The sequence below is a fragment of the Carcharodon carcharias genome, chromosome 17 (genome assembly GCF_017639515.1).
Source record: "Carcharodon carcharias isolate sCarCar2 chromosome 17, sCarCar2.pri, whole genome shotgun sequence".
NCBI classification, from domain to species: Eukaryota; Metazoa; Chordata; class Chondrichthyes; order Lamniformes; family Lamnidae; genus Carcharodon; species Carcharodon carcharias.
Window position 1 is genome coordinate 94,361,540 of NC_054483.1, and position 19,900 is coordinate 94,381,439.

The window sequence follows — 19,900 nt, forward strand, 5'->3', positions numbered from 1 at the left end:
AGTGTAATCACTTCAGACAATGAACTTCAGCTGACAACAGAATCCACCCCAGCCATAAACTAATTAAGTCGAAACCATCCACTTGCAATACTAATCATGGCCATATTTGGGTGACTGGTCAGTTGGAGAGAAAGGATCATATGACAAACCAGCTAGCTCTTTTTGTGTTTAAGAAACTGTTTTATCCAGACTAGAGACAGAAGCAGAAAAGATGCAGAATTGGCAAGATCCTTGTGCTGGCCTCATTTTCTCCCTCCACCCATTTTGCAAGTTCAAACCCTGCATGCTGTTTGACTATCCATGTGCCGCAGACAGAGATTTTAAAAAGAACTCAACTCAGCAGCTTCTATGTCTAGAGAACAAAGAAATCATCCATCAACATCTTTAAAACGCCTCAATGCTAAAACCAACAGGACCACCAAGCCCAGCCTGGATCCACCCAAGTCATCAGCCTACGAGAACCATATCACCTTAATATTTATTTTCCTTTAACGTATCACTTAATCTATCCTTTGAATGTGTGTGTGTGTGAAAATTGGAACGTTTTCATTATTTTACTTAGACCGGGTTAAGTACAAAAAATACTATTCTCTTTTCTGTTCAAAAAACTCAAGAAAACCTGGCTGGTTTTGTCTTTTGTAGTCACAGCATGTAAACAGCTAAACACTCACTGAATTGGCAAGCATATCCATTTTTAAAAAAAACCTATGGCAGTCAAACGAGGAATTGGGAAAAAAGGAAGCCACTTAACCCCTCCTCACCTGATTGTAAAGTAGCAAAAACAATGTTCCATACAAATTTATTATTACTTCATTAGTCTTGTATTCTACACTCTATTTATAAAACACAAAATGCTGCTCGTCCTTTTTATAGTTTCACCTACCTGTACTTGCACTTTCAAGGAACTGCATAGTTAATCTCCACTATTATCCTGTCTCACTGCGTATGCTTAACAAAGTTCAAAAAATTATAGCCGAAGTCTCTGTTATCTTCTCTCTGACTTCTTTCAACAGTGTGCCATCAGAGGCCAGTGCCTAATTTTTTTAGAACAGTTATCTCTAATAATTTAAAAGCAAAAAACTGCGGATGCTGGAAATCCAAAACAAAAACAAAAATATCTGGAAAAACTCAGCAGGTCTGGCAGCATCTGTGGAGAGGAGCACAATTAACGTTTCGAGTCTGCATGACTCTTCAACAGAACTAAGGAAAAATAAAAAAGGGGTGAAATATAAGCTGGTTTAAGGGGGCGGGGTGGTTGGGACAAGAAGAGCTGGATAGAGGGCCAGTGATAGGTGGAGATAACCAAAAGATGTCACAGACAAAAGGACAAAGAGGAGTTGAAGGTGGTGATATTATCTAAAGGAATGTGCTAATTAAGGGTAGAAAACAAGATGAGCAAGGTACAGATAGCCCTAGTGGGGGTGGGGTGAAGGAATCGAAAAAGGCTAAAAGGTAGAGATAAAACAATGGATGGAAATACATTTAAAAATAATGGAAATAGGTGGGAAAAGAAAAATCTATATAAATTATTGGAAAAAACAAAAAGGAGGGGGAAAATCGGAAAGGGGGTGGGGATGGAGGAGAGAGTTCATGATCTAAAATTGTTGAACTCAATATTCAGTCTGGAAGGCTGTAAAGTGCCTAGTCAGAAGAGGAGGTGCTGTTCCTCCAGTTTGTGTTCAGCTTCACTGGAACAATGCAGTAAGCCAAGGACGGACATGTGGGCATGAGAGCAGGGCGGAGTGTTGAAATGGCAAGCGACAGGGAGGTCTGGGTAATGCTTGTGGAACGACTGAAGGTGTTCTGCAAAGCGGTCACCCAGTCTGCATTTGGTCTCTTCAATGTAGAGGAAACCGCATTGGAAGCAATGAATGCAGTAGACTAATTTGAGGGAAGGGCAAGTGAAATGCTGCTTCACTCTCTAATAATTGTTCTCCATTCTATTCTCACTTTCTTACCTACTGTCACCGAGAGTTGTAGAATCAACGCAAAGTCTTTATTTAATATTATTAGGAAATAGAGATGGTTTAAGTAAGTTTTATTTGTATTTTGTGGGTGTTAGGAATGAGGTGTAGCATTAAAATTTAAGTTTGATTTATATCTTTGTATCTCTGTGTTAAGAAAAGGTCTAGTTTCACTTTAAAATGTGTCTGCATTTCGAATGATAGTTTTACGACAGTTGCAGCTAAGTTAGACAAACAAGAGTAGAGAAACTGGGCTTTTGCCTAGCAACAGGGGCCCAGAGAGGCAGGTCCCTCCCACAGACACACACAGAAGAAACTAGAAACAGCAGTTTGATTTGGAAGCTGTTTGAGTTCAGTTGGTTTTAAAGTAGCTGCCAGGAGAGAATGGAGCAAAGGTGACAAATAGCCAGTCCCAAGCTAAAGAAAAGACCCCAAAATCCAGGGGAGTGGAACTGGAGAAAGCCCCAAGAAGACCTTCTAGCCAAAGGAAGGACAGGAACGTGGAAAAGGTCCTGTTAAGTGAAGTTAAGAGTGAGGGGCAGAGAGAAAGGATCTAACCTTAAAATTTAAAAAGACAAAAACTACAGAAAGCAGATTTAAAGTGAGAACAGCTAGCAAGAGGCCAGAAGATCCAAAGAGACAACTGAAGGTCTGTAACTCTTTGCTATGGGCATGTGAAGCAGTGGTGTACTGTTGACAGTTGAATCAGTGAGAGACTGCATGGAAGACAACTTGAATGCATGTGGTGACCCAGGGAAGAGGAACATCGGAAGGAGAGGGAGAGTTCGAAACCCTGGAGGTGAACCCTTGTGGTAGGCATCTGAGAGAAAGCGTCGGTTTGGGAGAAGATTCCGAAGTGAGTTCTTGGAGATTGGAGATGGGAAACCCTCATGTGAAAGATGGAGTTCGGTGAGATCGATTAGCTCACGGTGTGACAAGCGTCTTGGGGGTGATGAGGGTGGATTTGAGAAGAGATCCATAGCATCTGGTTGATGTGACATCTGTCACTTGGTTTCAGAGTGTGGGGTGTCTGACCACAGGGTGCCTATTGGTTTACATAGATTGTGTACCTACTGTGAACATTAGAGTATAAGATAGTTTTTGTACCTTGTGTTATCCTTATAAATCTGTATATATCTGTAAAGTCATGGGTGAAGGAGAATTGTAATATAGTTCATCTTTTCTTGTTTAAAAAATGTTTTATTCTTTTGTTAAAAGTTCATTAGCTGACTCCATTGACTCTGGTCAGTAGCCCCTCGCCACGTAACTAAACAAACAAATGAAAGTTAGGCTTTTCAAGCTGGGTTCCATCCAGGAGTCAGGCTTGTCAGCTGGGGATCATAACAATATCTCCCCAAAATTTCATCCTCTACGATTAGCAAAACCACTATATCCTTTTTTTTCCATCAATGTATCACTTTTATTATTTGAAAAACAATGTAATTAATAACCTGGAAAATATTGTTAGATATCTCCTTTTCATACGGAGGCACTTGCTTAAAGCAACTATATTCAGGAGCTCCAGAATTTCTAAGCATCAGTAGGCGAAAACGTTTAGAGAGCTCCCATTTTTTATCTGTCACAAAGTTTAACTCCTCTTGTATTTGGTCTACTCTGAAGCATTCAGGAGCATATTGACCCTCCTCAGTTGCATACTGTTGAAAAAAACAGAAGTATAAATGACACCCTTTAACTTAATCTGCAAGTTTTATGGAAAAATCAATGTAACTGTAGACTCATGGTAAATATTATCTCGTTATCACTTATTGGAAGGTTTCAACAACAATTGTTTACTTTAAAATGAAAAGAAACATAGAATGGGTAATCTTTAAAAATAAGGGAATCCTTCTATTCTAAGCAAGGAACATATAGAATTTTTACACTAACCTTAATTAATTGCATTAGATCTGAATTCTGGGGATCATTGGGATCGACTCTGGCTTGTCTCGCCCATTCAGCAAGTTTCTGCAAGTCATTCAACCAAGACATCCCAATTGATGCAAAAGCATCCATGCTGACATTAAGTGGAAATAGAAAACTATTTAGTTTTCATGGTTTACTTTATACTGCTGGCAGATCTAGTTTTTACAGTATGAGTGAATTTCCTCTATATGCTGACTGCAATGAAAATACCATAAAGAACTATCAGCTGAAGTTGAAGCGCCTTCTGGCATATTCCCTGTGCAACACCAGGAGTGAGGCAGAAGAATCATAAAAACATTCCAAAACCCACATACACCCAGATCCTGTTTGAAAATCCAGTGGAGATTTAACTTGCAAGATCACAGCTTGCGGAATTTTGGGGCCCTTGTCTATTGTTCTGATCTCTGTAGAAACCAATAACTTTTAAGAAAGATAATTGATATTCCAGTGACTGAATGAAAGGGCCACATGCAAGATTCAAGTTTTAAGGCTTTTGCTGTAACAAACTACAGAAAAGTTTCCCCATTTAACTTTTAAAATGACTATAAAGCCTGCCACAGTTACATTTTATATTGTCCTTTAAATGGAAACTTTATTCTGCCAGAACCAGTTCAAAGCTAGTCTTTGCTTCTGATGGCTTTCTTCCTTTTCCCTTTCCCAGCCAGGTAACTTCTGTTCCCAGCACTGACTTTCACTATGTGGGTTACACTGGCGATTCCTTCCCCTGAGCCCAAGCTTAGTGAATCTTCCTGCCTCCTTTAGGGCTTCATGAACTCAGTCTCTTCAAACGGAGCATGAGTGTTCTGCATGGTAAGCAATAGGGTCAGCATTTTCTCTTCAGGAGAGGTACAGGACTGGCTGCTGCTATTTTCCTGTTCTCCCTCTCTCAGGTTTTTGTAGGCTCACTTGGGTCAATGAGGTTCAGTGATATCTTAAGAAACCCTGTAACCTGATACTACATTGCTTACTATGGACTCTTCTACCAAAACTCAAGTCCATGGCAACATGAATCACATGTGCCTTGTATCCATGTAGTAATGCTAATTGGCTATCCTCTGAACCTCCAGCCCATTCTAGCTTGGAATTAAATAGCCAGTTTAAGGTATAACCAATTATAAAACCTGACATACCTAACAATTTCCTGTGAGACTTAAGAGTCCAACAGTCTTTCTACAACAACACAACTGCTCTTACCATTGTCTACAGGTGTAATCATCTAGCATCTTTTCCCATTGAGACAACCTGCCCCCCGCCCCCCTTTAACCTATAACAACCAAGCCACCCAAGCTTTTGATCGGGCAGAATTTGGAGCTGGTCACATGACCCCCTTCATTCCTCCATTTTACCTTAAATTACAGAGATAGTCCCAAAACTTAACAATCTTATAATATTCATGTTTGTAACACTATGAATCTGCTACACAGAGGAACACTACAACATCTTGACTATCACAGCAATATATCCTACATATAGTATGTTAATATAACAAAGGAATGTTATTGTAATGCCCCAGGTTGTGCAATACATTAAGCAATACAGGTCTGGACATAAGGGAGTGACAATCAGGCACTTGGGGCTGAATTTTTCCATCCCTACTTGGGGCTGGATCACATCAGGTGGGCTTTAAAAATGGCTAGAGGCATCCGATTACAGTATTCCTGTCCCCATTCCTGTTATCGGAAATTTGTAAAGCAGGGAATAAGGGTGCAGGTCACAAGCCCGCACATAGCTGTCCCATCATTGCCAGCTCCATCGCAGAGGTGGGTATTTCAGACTCTCGTAAATTTGATGGAGTCGGATTGAGTTTTGAAGATGATGTGGTTCACACCAGCTCAGAGGTGTCATGAAGCATGGGAGAAACCTGGTCTGGAGTTTGACAGGTAAGTTCAAAAGGTGTGGCCAACTTCACGTCATGATGAAATGCTGCATGATGTTATAAATTTTTTTAATAAAGTGATTGATTATGATGTTTTGTTCTGAAAAGGTAAGTGACCCGATAAATCAGCATTGTGAAAATGGAAAATCTTCAGATGCATTAGAGTCGATAAGCTATGGAAAAAACGCTCTTCTGCATTGAACAGCATTGAAATTCAGATTTGATTGTCAATTATCCCTTTAGCTTTAATCTTATCATTGAATATTAGCTTTGACATCTGTTTCCCTGTTACAAAATTTGAACAGACAACTGAACTCTTTGAATTACTTCAACGGTTTTAATGTATTCATCGCTGGGGGTTTTGTTGACACATTTTTCAATGGAATCTCCTTATGGATGTTTGGCTAAATTCCAAACCCAAACCAGCAGGGATTTTTAATACTCATGGCAAGAGGATTGTAAGTGTGTTTATCTTTACAGTTTTATGAGCTTCTAATAGGATATTGTTTTTTGAAACAAAAACAGAATTACCTGGAAAAACTCAGCAGGTCTGGCAGCATCGGCGGAGAAGAAAAGAGTTGACGTTTCGAGTCCTCATGACCCTCATGAGGACTCGAAACGTCAACTCTTTTCTTCTCCGCCGATGCTGCCAGACCTGCTGAGTTTTTCCAGGTAATTCTGTTTTTGTTTTGGATTTCCAGCATCCGCAGTTTTTTTGTTTTTATCTCTATTGTTTTTTGAAGTAGTTTTTGAATGACTGTTTATTTTGACAATTTTAAGTGCATCTCAAAGACTTCCCAATGTTATTATGGAGCTCATGAGTTCTATACATAGTAGATATTGGGTGAGTTTGCATGATGGGGTGAGGGGGAAATGAGGAGGCATTGAGGTAAGCGGAGAATATGAGGGGAGTGCATGGGGGTTTGGGTGTGAGAGGGTAGGGAAGCAAGGGTTACCACACCTCAAACTCATCTACAGAACTGGGCCGATATTCCAGCAAATGGAGGTGGGCCTTTTAACCTGCTGCCTCGGCATCTGCCTGCCTCCATTCTGCATCAGGCATACTGAGGGAGGCACTAACTCCAGCCTGTCTCCACCAACTCACCATGAAGATTACGTTGGCAGGCATTGCTGGTCAGGAGGCAGGATCTGGAAGTTCCTCTACAAGCACTTAATGAGTTCTTTAACTAGATTAATTGGACTTATTTGTGAATTGGACAGGTTATCAGAGCTGGCTTTTTCCCATCCTAATAAAACTCGCCAGTGATGGGAAAGGTGATGGCTGGCAAGCTGGCCAGCACCACTATTTTCCATGCCCACCCACTTCTCTTCCCACCTCAGGTGGAACCTAAAAGTTCTGCACCTGGACTCTGTTGGGGTGGATGTCAGAAATTCAGCCCTAGGAGTTTTCTCATTCCTGATATTGGATTACAGTCTGTAGTTAACCAGTTTATTCTTCTCTTCCTCTTTAACAAAACTGTTATCTTGCCACTCCCTTCTCCTCCAGCATAATTTGCATATTTAAGGAAAATTGAAAAATTGTGATCAATGCCTCTGATATCTGTGACTTCCTTCAACACCCTAAAGTGCATGCCATGATTTGAGATTTGCTGATTTAAAAAAAAACACCTCCAGTACATGAGATATTAACTTCTGCCATCATTTGTAAGAACTGGTGAAGAATAATTAATATTGACGTACCTTTATTGCAAACAACTAGATTATACCCTCCATTTCTGACCATTCTACTCCATCTTTAACAATCCATCTACTTTTAATATGCCTATACTGTCAAAGACTGAGGCCAAAAGCTAGTTGAAAAGTCCATTGTAAGCAAAATAATCCATTTTATATTAAAATCTAAAAAAATATAAGCTTAGAGCTAAGGTCTGAAAATTTTAGTAGATTGCATACACTACAAGTTTCTCCAGAGGTCAGAAGTAGCCTGTTTTCTAGGTCAGGTTACATGTTGTTTACATTCAGAAATGAATTTATCTGTGAGTAAACAAAATAATTATTCTGTGCCTTACCAGAACATAAACACCAGTCACCTTTGGGAACCATGAAATGTCAGTTAGAGCACCTTGGGAAATGTTTAGAGGGCCTGGAACTTCTTGATAAAGACTGGTGAGAACTAGTAAAAAGTGCAATAATATCATGTGGACAAATATAATTTGAAGGATATAAAAATGGTGAGATTGTAACACAAGATTAGAAAATGAAGTAGAAGGAAGAAACCCAGAAGGCCGGGTTCAGCTGGCTGTAAAATAATTGTTTGTAGTCTTGATGTTGGCTGTGGGCTCATATGTTCATTTAGCCATTAATAAAACTGCAAGTGTTTGATTCCTGTATCAGAATCTTATTTCTGACACATAGACAAGGATTGCATCCTGTGTCTATATTATAACAAAAACATAATCTAACAGTACCAATTCCTTTTTATAGTAATTATTAGCTTGATTATCATGTTCCCTTTTAGCCCTTCTAATCTTCTTTATCCCCACGATACTTACCCTATTCCTTATGGTTTACTATAGTAATGATAAATTAGTTTTAAATGCTTTCTTTTTAAGTTCCAATTTAATTTCAATCTTTCTGTTTATCCACTGAACTCTATCCTTTGCTGCACCCACTTTTTGGCTTATACAAATAGGTCAAATTTTTACTTTATCCTTCATATCTGAAGATTCCTGACTGTTGATTTATTGTCCTAAAAGCAAACTATTCAGTTCAGTTAATTTACTCCATATCCTTTTTCATCTACTGAATTGTACATTTACATTACAGAATCCTTAACATTGACTATTCTATTTTCACATTGAACCTAATTATGTTATGGTTACTATTTCCCAACTCTTCCCTACATCACACATTAATTAGTTATCAAAATAAACATACAAAGAGTGAAAAGGAAGTGGAAACTGACAGAGTGATAAACATAAAAAGCAAGAGCTAGAGAATAAAAGACAGAATTGTGTGAAAAACATCTCAAAGAGTACAATTAGAAACAAGAAGAGATTTACAAAAGAAAGTGAACAAAGAACTGGAAACAAATCCAGTGATATAGAGACAATAATGCTTAAATCTCTGTTGAATTGGTCCTTGCAAATTAAAAACAGTGCAGTCCACTATTATTTACCTTTCTTTATAAGTTTTTGGTTTTGGTGCAGGTGGTGCAAGAGCATTGCCATCCTTACCCACTCCCCATGATACAGTGTATAGTAATTTTCCAGATGTCAATAACAAATATTCTTCAGAGTTAGTTTCATCCACAAAAAATGGTGTATCTATGCATAGAAAACAAGTCAATTATTAAATTAGACAAACTACTAGACATTTTGTATTGCAAATATTTAATGCACCAGATTTATGGGATTGGATCTTCAAATCGGGGTTCCAATTTCTGGGTCTCAAGCCCATACTGCATTAGTGTCAGTGATACAATGCTATTGTAAAATATCTAATTGTAAAATACCTAATTGGTCAGGGGGAAAGTTTGGCACTGAATGAGCGGCGCGGGAGTGCAGTGGCCTGGAGGCAGGACGTGGATCCAAGGGATCCTTTGAAAAGGAGAGCAACAGCCATGACTGGGCTGTTTACTGAGAACATGTTGCTGGAAAGAACTGATTGGGCTGGTACTGGCATGAGCAGGCATCCATGGGCAGCACCAAGGTTTTCCAATGTCTCTCTTGAAGCATTAATGGAAACAATGCCAAGAGATGAGAAATTTTCTTTCTGACACCAACAGAAGGAAGCCACCTCAAGAGACCAAGTGGGTATGGATGGACCTCGTCATGAAGGTCATAAGTATAGGTGTCACATGGAAGATGTGGGTCCATGTCACAACAGGATTAATGACCTGTTATGATTTGGGAAGGCGATTGGCAAGCAACAGGCCTGGGTGACAGGCCTCTAACTCTGTATGCACTAGCATGCACACAAGTTGAGCTGATTGAATGCCCATAGGTCTCCCGAACATTGTCAGAGCAAGTGCCAGTGACATAATTGAGATGTCAGCCAACCTCACATATGTTGCGCAATTGAGAAGGAGGCATCACTGAAGAGCATAACAAATTATGTCATTGTTGTGCTGGAATGGGTGAGAGAAGCCAGGCTACTCATACATCATTCTCTTCTTATCCTGAAAAATGAGGGTGCAGCAGACACAAATTGGCTCAAACGGGTGGTGCTGTTGTCGACCTTCACAATCTCACAGGACTGGATGAGGCAGCGCTTGATATTGAGCTGGTGCCACCACAACAAGCTATCAGTAATGGTGAGACTGGAAGCCATGAAGAGCAGGATGATTGATTGTTCTATCTTTAGATGAAGAGCATGGAGAAAACTACTGCCAATGTGCGCTGTGGCTCTTCAACTGCTATCATTTATTGGGTTGGCTGTGCTGATGCTCCTGCTGAGTTGACCAAATACTCAGCACCACCTTGTGTCTCCAACAGGGCCTACAAGGGAGGCTGAGCAGAGAGCTCCTGCACAGATGTCACTGGAATCCTTGATGATGGGGGAGACTCCACAGAGTCTACATTGTCATATCATTTGTCTGCATCATCAACCAGTGCACATCGGTTGGGCCTGAATCAAGATTAGAAAGGGGAACACTTGATGAGTAACACTTCCCAGTAAGTAGGAGGACAAGAGTGAGATAGAGTCAGCTATGGGCAGGATCCCTCAAAGGACGGAGGACAGATAAAGCCATACTTCACTGAGTGAATTTGTAGGGTGGTCTGTCATACTCCTGAGGTGGTCAAGCGAGACATTGCTGAATGAGTGTGGCCCTTGTGGCCATGCCAGTTTGCTGATCGCCATGGCCTAGAACAGCATCGGTAGTCTTTCTCCAATGCCAGGGCACCAGGCTGCTCTGCAACACTACCTTTATCCTCCCCATCCTCTTCCAAGGAAAAGTGACATACCAGATCCTCCTCTTCATGTAACTCTAGTGCTCTTTGTATTGTCATGTTGTGCAACAGGTAGCAGATGGCTGACACATACTGGAGGGCACAATCCAACCAGTAAAGGCAATGAAAGCAAATCTACAAGATATCAATGGTCTGCTCAATGCAAGGCATGTTAGTAGATGGCACTGATTATAGTGACTCCGAATCCATGTCTGAGTGCCAGATGTGCATCATAAGCCACTTCCACAGAGGATAACATTATCTAGCAGTAGGATAAGTACAGAAGCCATATGGGTTGAGTTAAAATATAAGAAGAGATCCATCACCCTAATACGGTTGACTTTCAAATAACGGAAGGGAATTGGGGGGAAGAAATATATGGGCAAACCTACAAAATGAGTGCCCGGCATGGAGTAATAACCATAGGAGATTGTAACTATCCCCAAATAAACTGGGAGAAAGAAGTAGCGAAAGTAGAAAAGGAAATCTAGTTTTACAGTGTATACAGACGTACATTCTCACTCAATACATATGAATTCCAACATGAAAAGAATCATTGCTTGATCTTGTACTAAATAATGAATGAAAATAGATAGAAGCAAGATCAGGAAAGTATCTTAGTAGCAGTGACAACATAGCAAGGATCAAGATTAGGAACGTGAGTGAACAAGAACCCAAGAAATGAGAGCAGGAGAAGACCATATGGTCCATCAAGCCTGCTTCACCATTCAATACAACCATGGCTGATCTTAGGCTTCAAATCCATTTTCCTGCCAGCTCCCTTTATCCCTGAATTCCCTAGGTGACCAAGAATCTGTCTATCCCAACCTTAAATGTATTCTACGATGGAGCATCCACAACCCTCTTGGGTAGAGAATTCCAAAGATTCACAACCCTTTGAGTAAAATAATTTCTCCTCAACTCAGTCCTAAGTGATTGGCCTCTTATCAAGAGACTGTGCCCCAGTGTTTTAGACTCCCCAACCAGTGGAAACAATCTCTCAACATCTACCCTATCAAGTCCATTCAGAATACTGTAAGTATCAATGAGATCACCTCTCATTCTTTCTAAACTCCAGAGAATCTAAATCCAATTTACTCAGCCTCTCATCATAGGACAACCCCCACAACCTAGGGACCAATTTAGTGAACCTTTGCTGTACCGCCTCCAATGTATGTACATCCCTACTTAAATGTGCAGATGAAAACTGCACACAGTATTCCAGGTCCGGTCTCAATAAAACCCTACAGAACTGCAGCAACACTTCTTTATTCCTGTTAACCTCTCTATATCTCTTTGTAGCCTCTCTGTTCTCCAAAAAGCTTACCTTTCCACCTAGCTTGGTATAGTCAGCAAACTTTTATCCATTACTCTCTGTCTCTTCATCAAAGTCATTAATATAGATTTTTTTGATGATCCATTTACAGGATGTAGGCATCGCTGGCTAGGCCAATATTTATTGCCCAACCCTAATTGCCCTTGAGAAGGTGGTGGTGAGCTGCCTTCTTGAACTGCTACAGTCCACGTGGAGTAGGTACACCCACAGTGCTATTAGGGAGGGAGTTCCAGGATTTTGATCCAGTGACAGTGAAGGAACGGTGATATATTTCCAAATCAGGATGGTGTGTGACTTAGAGGGGAACTTCCAGGTGGTGGTGTTTCCATGTATCTGCTGCCCTTGTCCCTCTAGATGGTAGCGGTCGTGGGTTTGGAATGTGCTATCTAAGAGGCCTTGGTAAGTTTCTACAGTGCATCTTGTTGTAGATGGTACACACTGCTGACACTGTTCATTGGTGGTGGAGGGAGTGAATGTTGTGGATGTGGTGCCAATCAAGTGGGCTTCTTTGTCCTGGAGGGTGTCAAGCTTCTTGAGTGTTGTTGGTGTTGTACTGATCCAGGCAAGTGGAGAGTATCCCATCCCTTTATAGATGGTGGACAGGCTTTGAGGAATGAGGAGGAGAGTTACTCATGGCAGGATTCCTAGCCCCTGACCTGTTCTTATAACCACAGTATTTATATGGCTAGTCCAGTTCAGCTTCTGGTAAGTAGCTGAGGCCCCTGTGCTGATCCTTGTGGCACTCCAATATTCACTGTCTGCCAACTTGGAAAAGCCCTGTTTATGCCCACTCTCTGCATTCTATCTGTTAACCAATCCTCTGTCCAGGTCAAAATGTTAACCCAACTCCATGAGCCCTTATCTTGCCTATTAATCTGTTGTGTGGCACCTTATCAAATGCCTTTTTGAAATCCAGGTATACTACGTCCACTGATTCCCCTTTATCTAACCTCCAAGTTACATCCTCAAAAACCTCTAATGGATTTGTTAAACAGGATTTCCCTTTAGTAAAACCATGTTGACTTGTTCTAATTATACTATGCTTTTCTAAGTGTATTATTCTTAATAATAGCTTTCAGCATTTTCCCAACAGTTGATGTTGGCTAATTAGCCTATAATTCACTGTTTACTCTCTCCCTCCTTTCTTGAAAAGTTGTGTAACATTTGCCAACTTCCACTTTATGGGACCGTTCCCAAATCTAAGAAATTTTGGGAAGTTATAGCTGGAACATCCACTATCTCTGCAGGCTATCTCTTTTAGAACCCTAAGGTCTTGGCCATCAGGTCCCAGCGATTCATTTTAGTCTGTTAAGATTCGCCAAAATATTTTCTCTACTGATGTTAATTTCTTAATTTCCTCACTCTTTTTAGTGCCTAGGTTACCATCTATTTCTAGTATGAAACTTGTGTCTTTTACTGTGAAGACAGACACAAAATATTTGTTCAATGCCTCTGCCATTTCCTCAGTCCCCACGATAATTTCTCCTGTCTCTGATTCTAGGGACTGACATTTACTTTAGTGACTCTCTTCCTCTTTATATAAGGCTCTTACAACCTGTTTTTATATTTCTGGCTAGTTTACTTCTAATTTTTCCCTTTTTATCAACTTTTCGGTGGCCTTTTACTGGTTCCTGAAACACTCCCAATCCTCAGACTTGCTAGTGATTTTGGCAACACTGTAAGCCTTTTCTTGGAATCTAATATTATCCTTAACTTCCTGAGTGAGCAAAGGATTGGTTTGTCTCGCTGAGTTTTTGTTTTTCAGGTAGGACAAAGACTAGGTAATAGATTGGAAAAGAACAAATTATGAGGAAATAAGGATGGAATTAAAGAAATAAAAACAGAAAGTGCTGGAAAAACTCAACAGGTCTAGCAGCATCTGTGGAAATAGAAACAGAGTTAACATTTCAAGTCTAATGTGACTTCCTCAGAACTGAAGACAGGCAGAAATGTGAAGGGTTTATGCTGTTGAGAAAGGGGGGGAGGGCCAGATGGAGCAAAAAGGGAAAGTCAGGGATAGGTTAGAGGACAGGGGAGATTAAATAATGAAGATGTCATGGAACAAAAGGCAAAGAGACTGGGAATGGTAGTAGTAAAGGAACAAAGCTTTGGTCCAGAGCAGGTATTACTAGCAGAATAAAGGTTAGCACTGTCTGAAAGCAAAATAGCAGAATGTGTTAATAGCAGAATGAAGGTCAGTGCTATCTGAAAGCAAAACACGAGAACAAGATACAGACTGGCACTAGGGGAAAAAATACAAAATGGAGGACAGCGTTCATGTTCTGAAGTCATTGAAACTGAAGGTGTTGCTGAAGGTAAGGCCCTCAGCACTAATTATTGTACAGTTGCCTTTGGCAATCAGCTGTTACACTGCAACTGATGTGTGTCAGTTTACTTGTCAGTGGCTGTGGGGTTATTTAGCATACAGTAATAAGGAAAGTCCAGTGTTCTAAAGCCTTATGCTGGGACCAAATCTGCTATCCCATTTTTTTGCCTCTATAAAAATATCTTAAACTTACATCAGCAGTGTCTCTCCTCAAACAAGTTAATATTGTAATATCCACCTTTGGTTAAGTACTGTTTTGCTCATGGAAATGAAAAGGGATAGAGGTCACAATGTGCGAATCAATATGCATTACCTACGTGTGAAAGCACACATCATGGGCTTTGTGAAGACAGAAATTTTGATGAAGGTCATAGGATCAGATTCTGGCAATCCTTAAAAGAGATCTTTAGCAGTCTTATAGGAGGAGAATGCAAGTGCAGATTTTTTGAGGGATTTGAGGCAGTAACCTTTAAGAGTACATTTTATTCTGGTTACAGTTTCAATCTGTCACAAAACAGCCTTAATCCAGAGGAAAATCCATGCTCTGGGGTAGGCTGAAATACAATGACAACAAAGGAAAGAACTGAAAGAGCTACTTACTACTTCCAACTCCTTCATGATTAGTTGTAACTATCTCATCACTACTAAATTCTATCTCTTCCAAAACAGCAGTACTGGTAATCGTGGTTACTTCAGGAATGGGTATGTACAGCTTCGCCAGCATGTTGATGTTTTTGTTCGTTAACTCATATATCTATAAAATGGAAAGAAGTCAAATTGTTAGTGTGGAGGTATGCTCTTTACTGCATTTTTGGTCCTATTAATCACCAAAATTAAAATCCTTTGACGCTGTTTACAGTTCAGACAATAAGTCTCAGGGCAGTTTGCATAGCTGCTGGAAATATGACTGTGATGGCTTTGCAGTGTAACATGGTTCTAATGGGCACAATTCTTGCAATATGCTCCATATCTTTTTTACTATAAATATTCATATGAATTTTCAGAAAAAGAGATGTACTGGAATTTTAAATTGCAGCCATGACTCCTCAGATTTCCCTCTTTGAATGAGCGCATGAACGCGAATAGGCACATACATATTTCTGTAGCAACATTTAAACTCAGCTGACCTTCCAAACGAGAGTTATTAATATTTTAACTGCACCAGGTCCAAACTGTTTCATCTAGTATCTCAGGCTTTTGAAATATGATAGGCATGCAAACAACACTATTATTGTAATAGCTAATGCATCAGGTACCTTCTAAAATTAAAATGACATAAAAGACATCTTTTGGCAGAAAAGCCAAATTATATTAAATGATTATGCTGAGTTCAGTTAACTGAACTAGAGTATGCCTCTGTGGTGAGGTAGAACTTCATCAAACCAATCACTAAAGTCTCGAGAGTTTCCTTAGGAGCAATTTCGATAGCCTGCAAATGCCTTACAAGTATTTTGCCATAATGCCTACAGAAATCTGAATTGTGTCTTCTGACAGGGTCCAACCACTTGCAAATTATTATCATGCAGCAAGAGAAGGAGCAGCACAGGATGGAGCAAAGTAGAATTAAAATGCATTTAAAGAAGATGTAACCCATCAGATGCTACATATTCCTATACAGGTAGCACAAGTTATATGAAGACTTTACTGAGGAAATAAGTATAAGAAGATTGTGTAACACCCAAGAAGCAATAAGGCATCCTGTCACCCACTGCTTGATGACTTGTGGCTACACCCAGCTGCCTGAAGTTCAGAGCACAGAACTTCAAGACAAATTAAGGTGACCAATGCACTTTTAGGACACAGGTTGATTTCAGTCACCCATATGAAATATTAGTCATGATGAAGCAGATACACATCTTCATGAGATCAATAATGCACTTTACAGGAGAGTTGGGATATTTATCGATCAAGATCTTATCATCAGTGGCTATGCAGTGGTTTAACCACTGGTTCCATTTAAAAATATGTTGTTACCTTTTTCATAGGCTAGAGCGGGAACTTACCCTCTTGATTGCAATGTGGATCCATTGGTGAGGCGCAATTCCAGTGAAGCCACATTCCTTCGAAGTCATGAGTTGAAAATACAATCTATTTTTAATTCTAGCTCCCCCCCCACCCAGCACCCCCATAATCTCTGGCTCTGCTCACCGCTCCACCCCCATCACCCCCAGCTCTGCTCAGCCCCCAGCCCCAACTCTGCTCACATCCATCTTCCCACACCCCTGCCAACACTGGCTCTGCTCTGTCTGCTGAACCATCCTGTACTGTATTTTCAAATAAACCAAATAAGCATATAGTTTACCGGTCCTGGTGTGAGATTGGTGAGTTTGTATAAAGCAGACTAGAAACACAACATGATGGCAGTAATGTAAACTTGAAGACCACAGAATAAGTCACAGACAAGATTTGGTATAATATAGAGGCTGAACGTACATTGAAACCCCAGGAGTCAAAGTTCCTCTACAGATGGTGCTTTGCAGAACAGTGAGGACCTGATTTGTAGAATAGCTGGATTGGAGGTTAATAGGAGCAACAAGTCAGTTTTGAATTGGGCAGTAAAAGCTGCGGCGCCATGAGACACACTCGGATGCCATTCCTGCACAAAAGACAAAAGCACATGAAACAGGAAAACACCTGAACTGCAGCCACAAAAAAGAGAGAAGAAAATAAATAGAAAAACACACAGCAGCTGCATTGATGAATCTCTCCATGGAATAGAGAGATTACAAATTCCTTACACATCAGAAAGATGAATGACAAATTCCCCAGCATGAATTGGAAGGCCACAGACATCCTAATGAAATTTCAGCATTTCAAACAAAGGATGGAACTATGCTTTTTAGAACTATCTGTCACAGAACTGGATAGAAAAGTGGTGAAAATAAAAATAGCCATGGGAAACGAGGGGTTGCAGAGACTCAACACTTTGGGCCTCTCTGAGGAGGATCAGAAAGATCTTGTAAGGCTATGGAACATGCTGAAGCATCAGCTTCATGTAAGAGTGAACTTCAGGATTCACTATTTGGAATTGTCCTACAGACAGCAGCCACAAAAATCAATTGATCAGTTCTTCAGCAGGTGTCGTGATAAAGGCATGGCCCGCAATATTTCAGAAGCTGAGCTGTCTGAACAGATAATGGAGCTATTTATAGCTTCAACGCCAATCAAAGCCTTCCAAAAATACCTTTTGAAGAAAAAGAAAGGTCATGGTATTGACACACTGCTAAAAGATGACAGAAAATACAAAGCCATTGTGGCTGGACAACAACACCTGCAAGCATTAAGTGTGGTAGCCCGGGTGCAGAAACCAAGCAAGCCATGTGGGAAGTGCAGTTTACTGCACCAACCATGAAGCTTTCCTGCATTCCAAGATGTTTGCAGAGAATGCAATGTAAAGGAACATTGAGCTCACTTATGTAGGAAATATGGTTCTGGAGACACCACCAGAGATTACAATAAGATACAAGCAAACAAAAGGTATTTTCAGCATCCTGGCAACAACAGGAATTGTGCAAGAGACCCACATAAGCGCAAGCCGATAGTGGCCAGACAAATCAGAGTGAAGATTCAGAGTGCAAAATTTTCAACTGGAAACGAATAGGTTTTCTACACTGTGAATATGACACAATGGTTGCGATTTTCCGCTCCTGTCAGTGGCAGGAGTCATGGTGGGTGGAACAGGAAAATGCGGAGAGCAGCCAAAAGTCAGTTTCCCACCAGCGCAAAAAAAGTTCACAATTTTCCGCTCCTGACTTTCATGGTGGGTCAGATAGCCTGCCATGTCAAAAACCACATTTGAGTATCATGAATACTCATTAAAAAGGCAGCTCACCAGAAATGCACCCCCAATCCAGATCAAATGGCCACACCAGCAGCTAATTAGACCGGCGTGAATCACGACCAGATATAAGTGACGTGCACCCAGCGAGCACCAATTCACTCATGACCTTGAGGCATCTTCATCTACTTTTCTTAGTGCTGCGCTCACAGCCACTCCAACCCTGTGCAAAGCTGTGCAGGCAAAGCCAGCAGGAACTTGGGCGACGGGGGTGGTCTTGGGTCAGAGCCAAGGCTTACCACGCAAGACCAGTGGGACGGCAGTGTGGTTTAAGGGGCTAGAGGGCAAAGACGTGACTGAGTTGGGGAGATGGTGGGGTGGGGGGCGGGGGGTGGGGGGTGGCGGGGGGGGTGGTGTGGCGGTGGTGAGACAAGACAGAGGCAAGGGAAGGAGCTGGAGAGCAAAGGCTTGACCGGGGAGGATGACTGGGAACAAGAGCACAAGGTACATGACTTGGGGGGGTGGTTGAAATTGGTCAGGGCCAGAAAGCTGAGAGAGTCCTGGGCAGTTGCACAACAAGTAGTTGGGGCCAGAAAGCTGAGACAGTTCTGGGCAGTTGTGCAACAAGTAGTCAGGGATACAAAGCTGACAGTCCTGTTGATCTGTGCCACATTTTAGAGGGCTGTAAATGGCATGCCTGTCTTCATCTCAGTCCAGGGAGGGTGAAGGCCTGTCAGTTATATGTCCATCGTGCGCAGCATGGTGCACAGGGCGTTGTCAGTTCTTAACACACATCAGTCCTTGGGGTTGGTGGCTTGATACTGCACTGCAAATGGCACAGTCACAGTCGGGGGAGGCATCTGCAGCCAGTAGATGGGGAACAGGTAATGTTGTGGGGGGTGCGGGGCAGTCTCTACAATGGGCCTCAGGATGGGGAGAGGTCAGGTCTACATGGGGCATGGGGCATTGGGACATCAACATCAAATGGTTCAGGAGGGAAGACAGGGATGTCAACCACTATAATGATCAAGGATTAGAGGGGAAGAAAGGAGAGTGATTGGAGGGAGAGAAACCTGAACATGATGCTCCTCCAGCACAATGGGACAGATTTAAACAGTCACAGCGGTGGGGGGGGGCTCGAAGCTGGTCTGGTAGTAATATCTCAGCACCACCATTTTTCAAGCTGCTCCATGATGCAGTTGAAAAACAAGCTATGAAAGAAACTGACAGGGAGGGCTCTCGGGTCTCGTGAGAGGAGTCGACTGCTGCACTTGTGGGCCAATTGAAGGGGTACCCAACTAGTTTCTGCTTAACCAAATGGAGAGGAAGGCACAGCTGAGGCATGTTAGGAACAATCAAATGTCAATTTAAGCAATGTGGGGCCTTAACTCATGTTGTGCATTCTTGTGAGAGTATAAACCCAATTGGCGGGCTTGGCCTAAATAGCCAAGTGGTTATGGTACTGGGTTTATAACCCCAAGATCAAGAGTTCAAATCTCACAATGGCAAACTATGAAACAATATAACTTCATCTGAAACAGATGGAAACAGGTTTACTCAAAAAGAGTATCAAGAGTTCAAATCTCACAATGGCAAACTATGGAACAATGTGACTTCATCTGAAACAGATGGAAACAGGTTTACTCAAAAGAGTATCAAGCGTTCAAAAAATCTCACAATGATAAACTATGAAACAATGTAACTTCATCTGAAAAAGCTTGGCCTAAATAGCCAAGTGGTTATGGTACTGGGTTTGTAACCCCAAGATCAAGAGTTCAAATCTC

At 41.2% G+C, this 19,900-nt stretch overlaps 1 protein-coding gene across 1 annotated transcript in view; it reads right to left on the minus strand.

The window, feature by feature from the left end:
• The window catches only part of LOC121289681 (protein CC2D2B-like), a 365,202-nt gene that overhangs the window by 244,430 nt on the left and 100,872 nt on the right, over window positions 1-19,900 (minus strand). Inside the window, exons 16-21 of the mRNA XM_041209305.1 lie at window positions 15,030-15,092; window positions 10,692-10,769; window positions 9,945-10,083; window positions 8,903-9,050; window positions 3,852-3,978; window positions 3,416-3,619 (exon numbers count right to left, since the gene is read on the minus strand). Coding sequence (XP_041065239.1) covers window positions 3,416-3,619; window positions 3,852-3,978; window positions 8,903-9,050; window positions 9,945-10,083; window positions 10,692-10,769; window positions 15,030-15,092 — 759 coding nt within the window. The remainder of the gene's footprint in view (window positions 1-3,415; window positions 3,620-3,851; window positions 3,979-8,902; window positions 9,051-9,944; window positions 10,084-10,691; window positions 10,770-15,029; window positions 15,093-19,900) is intronic.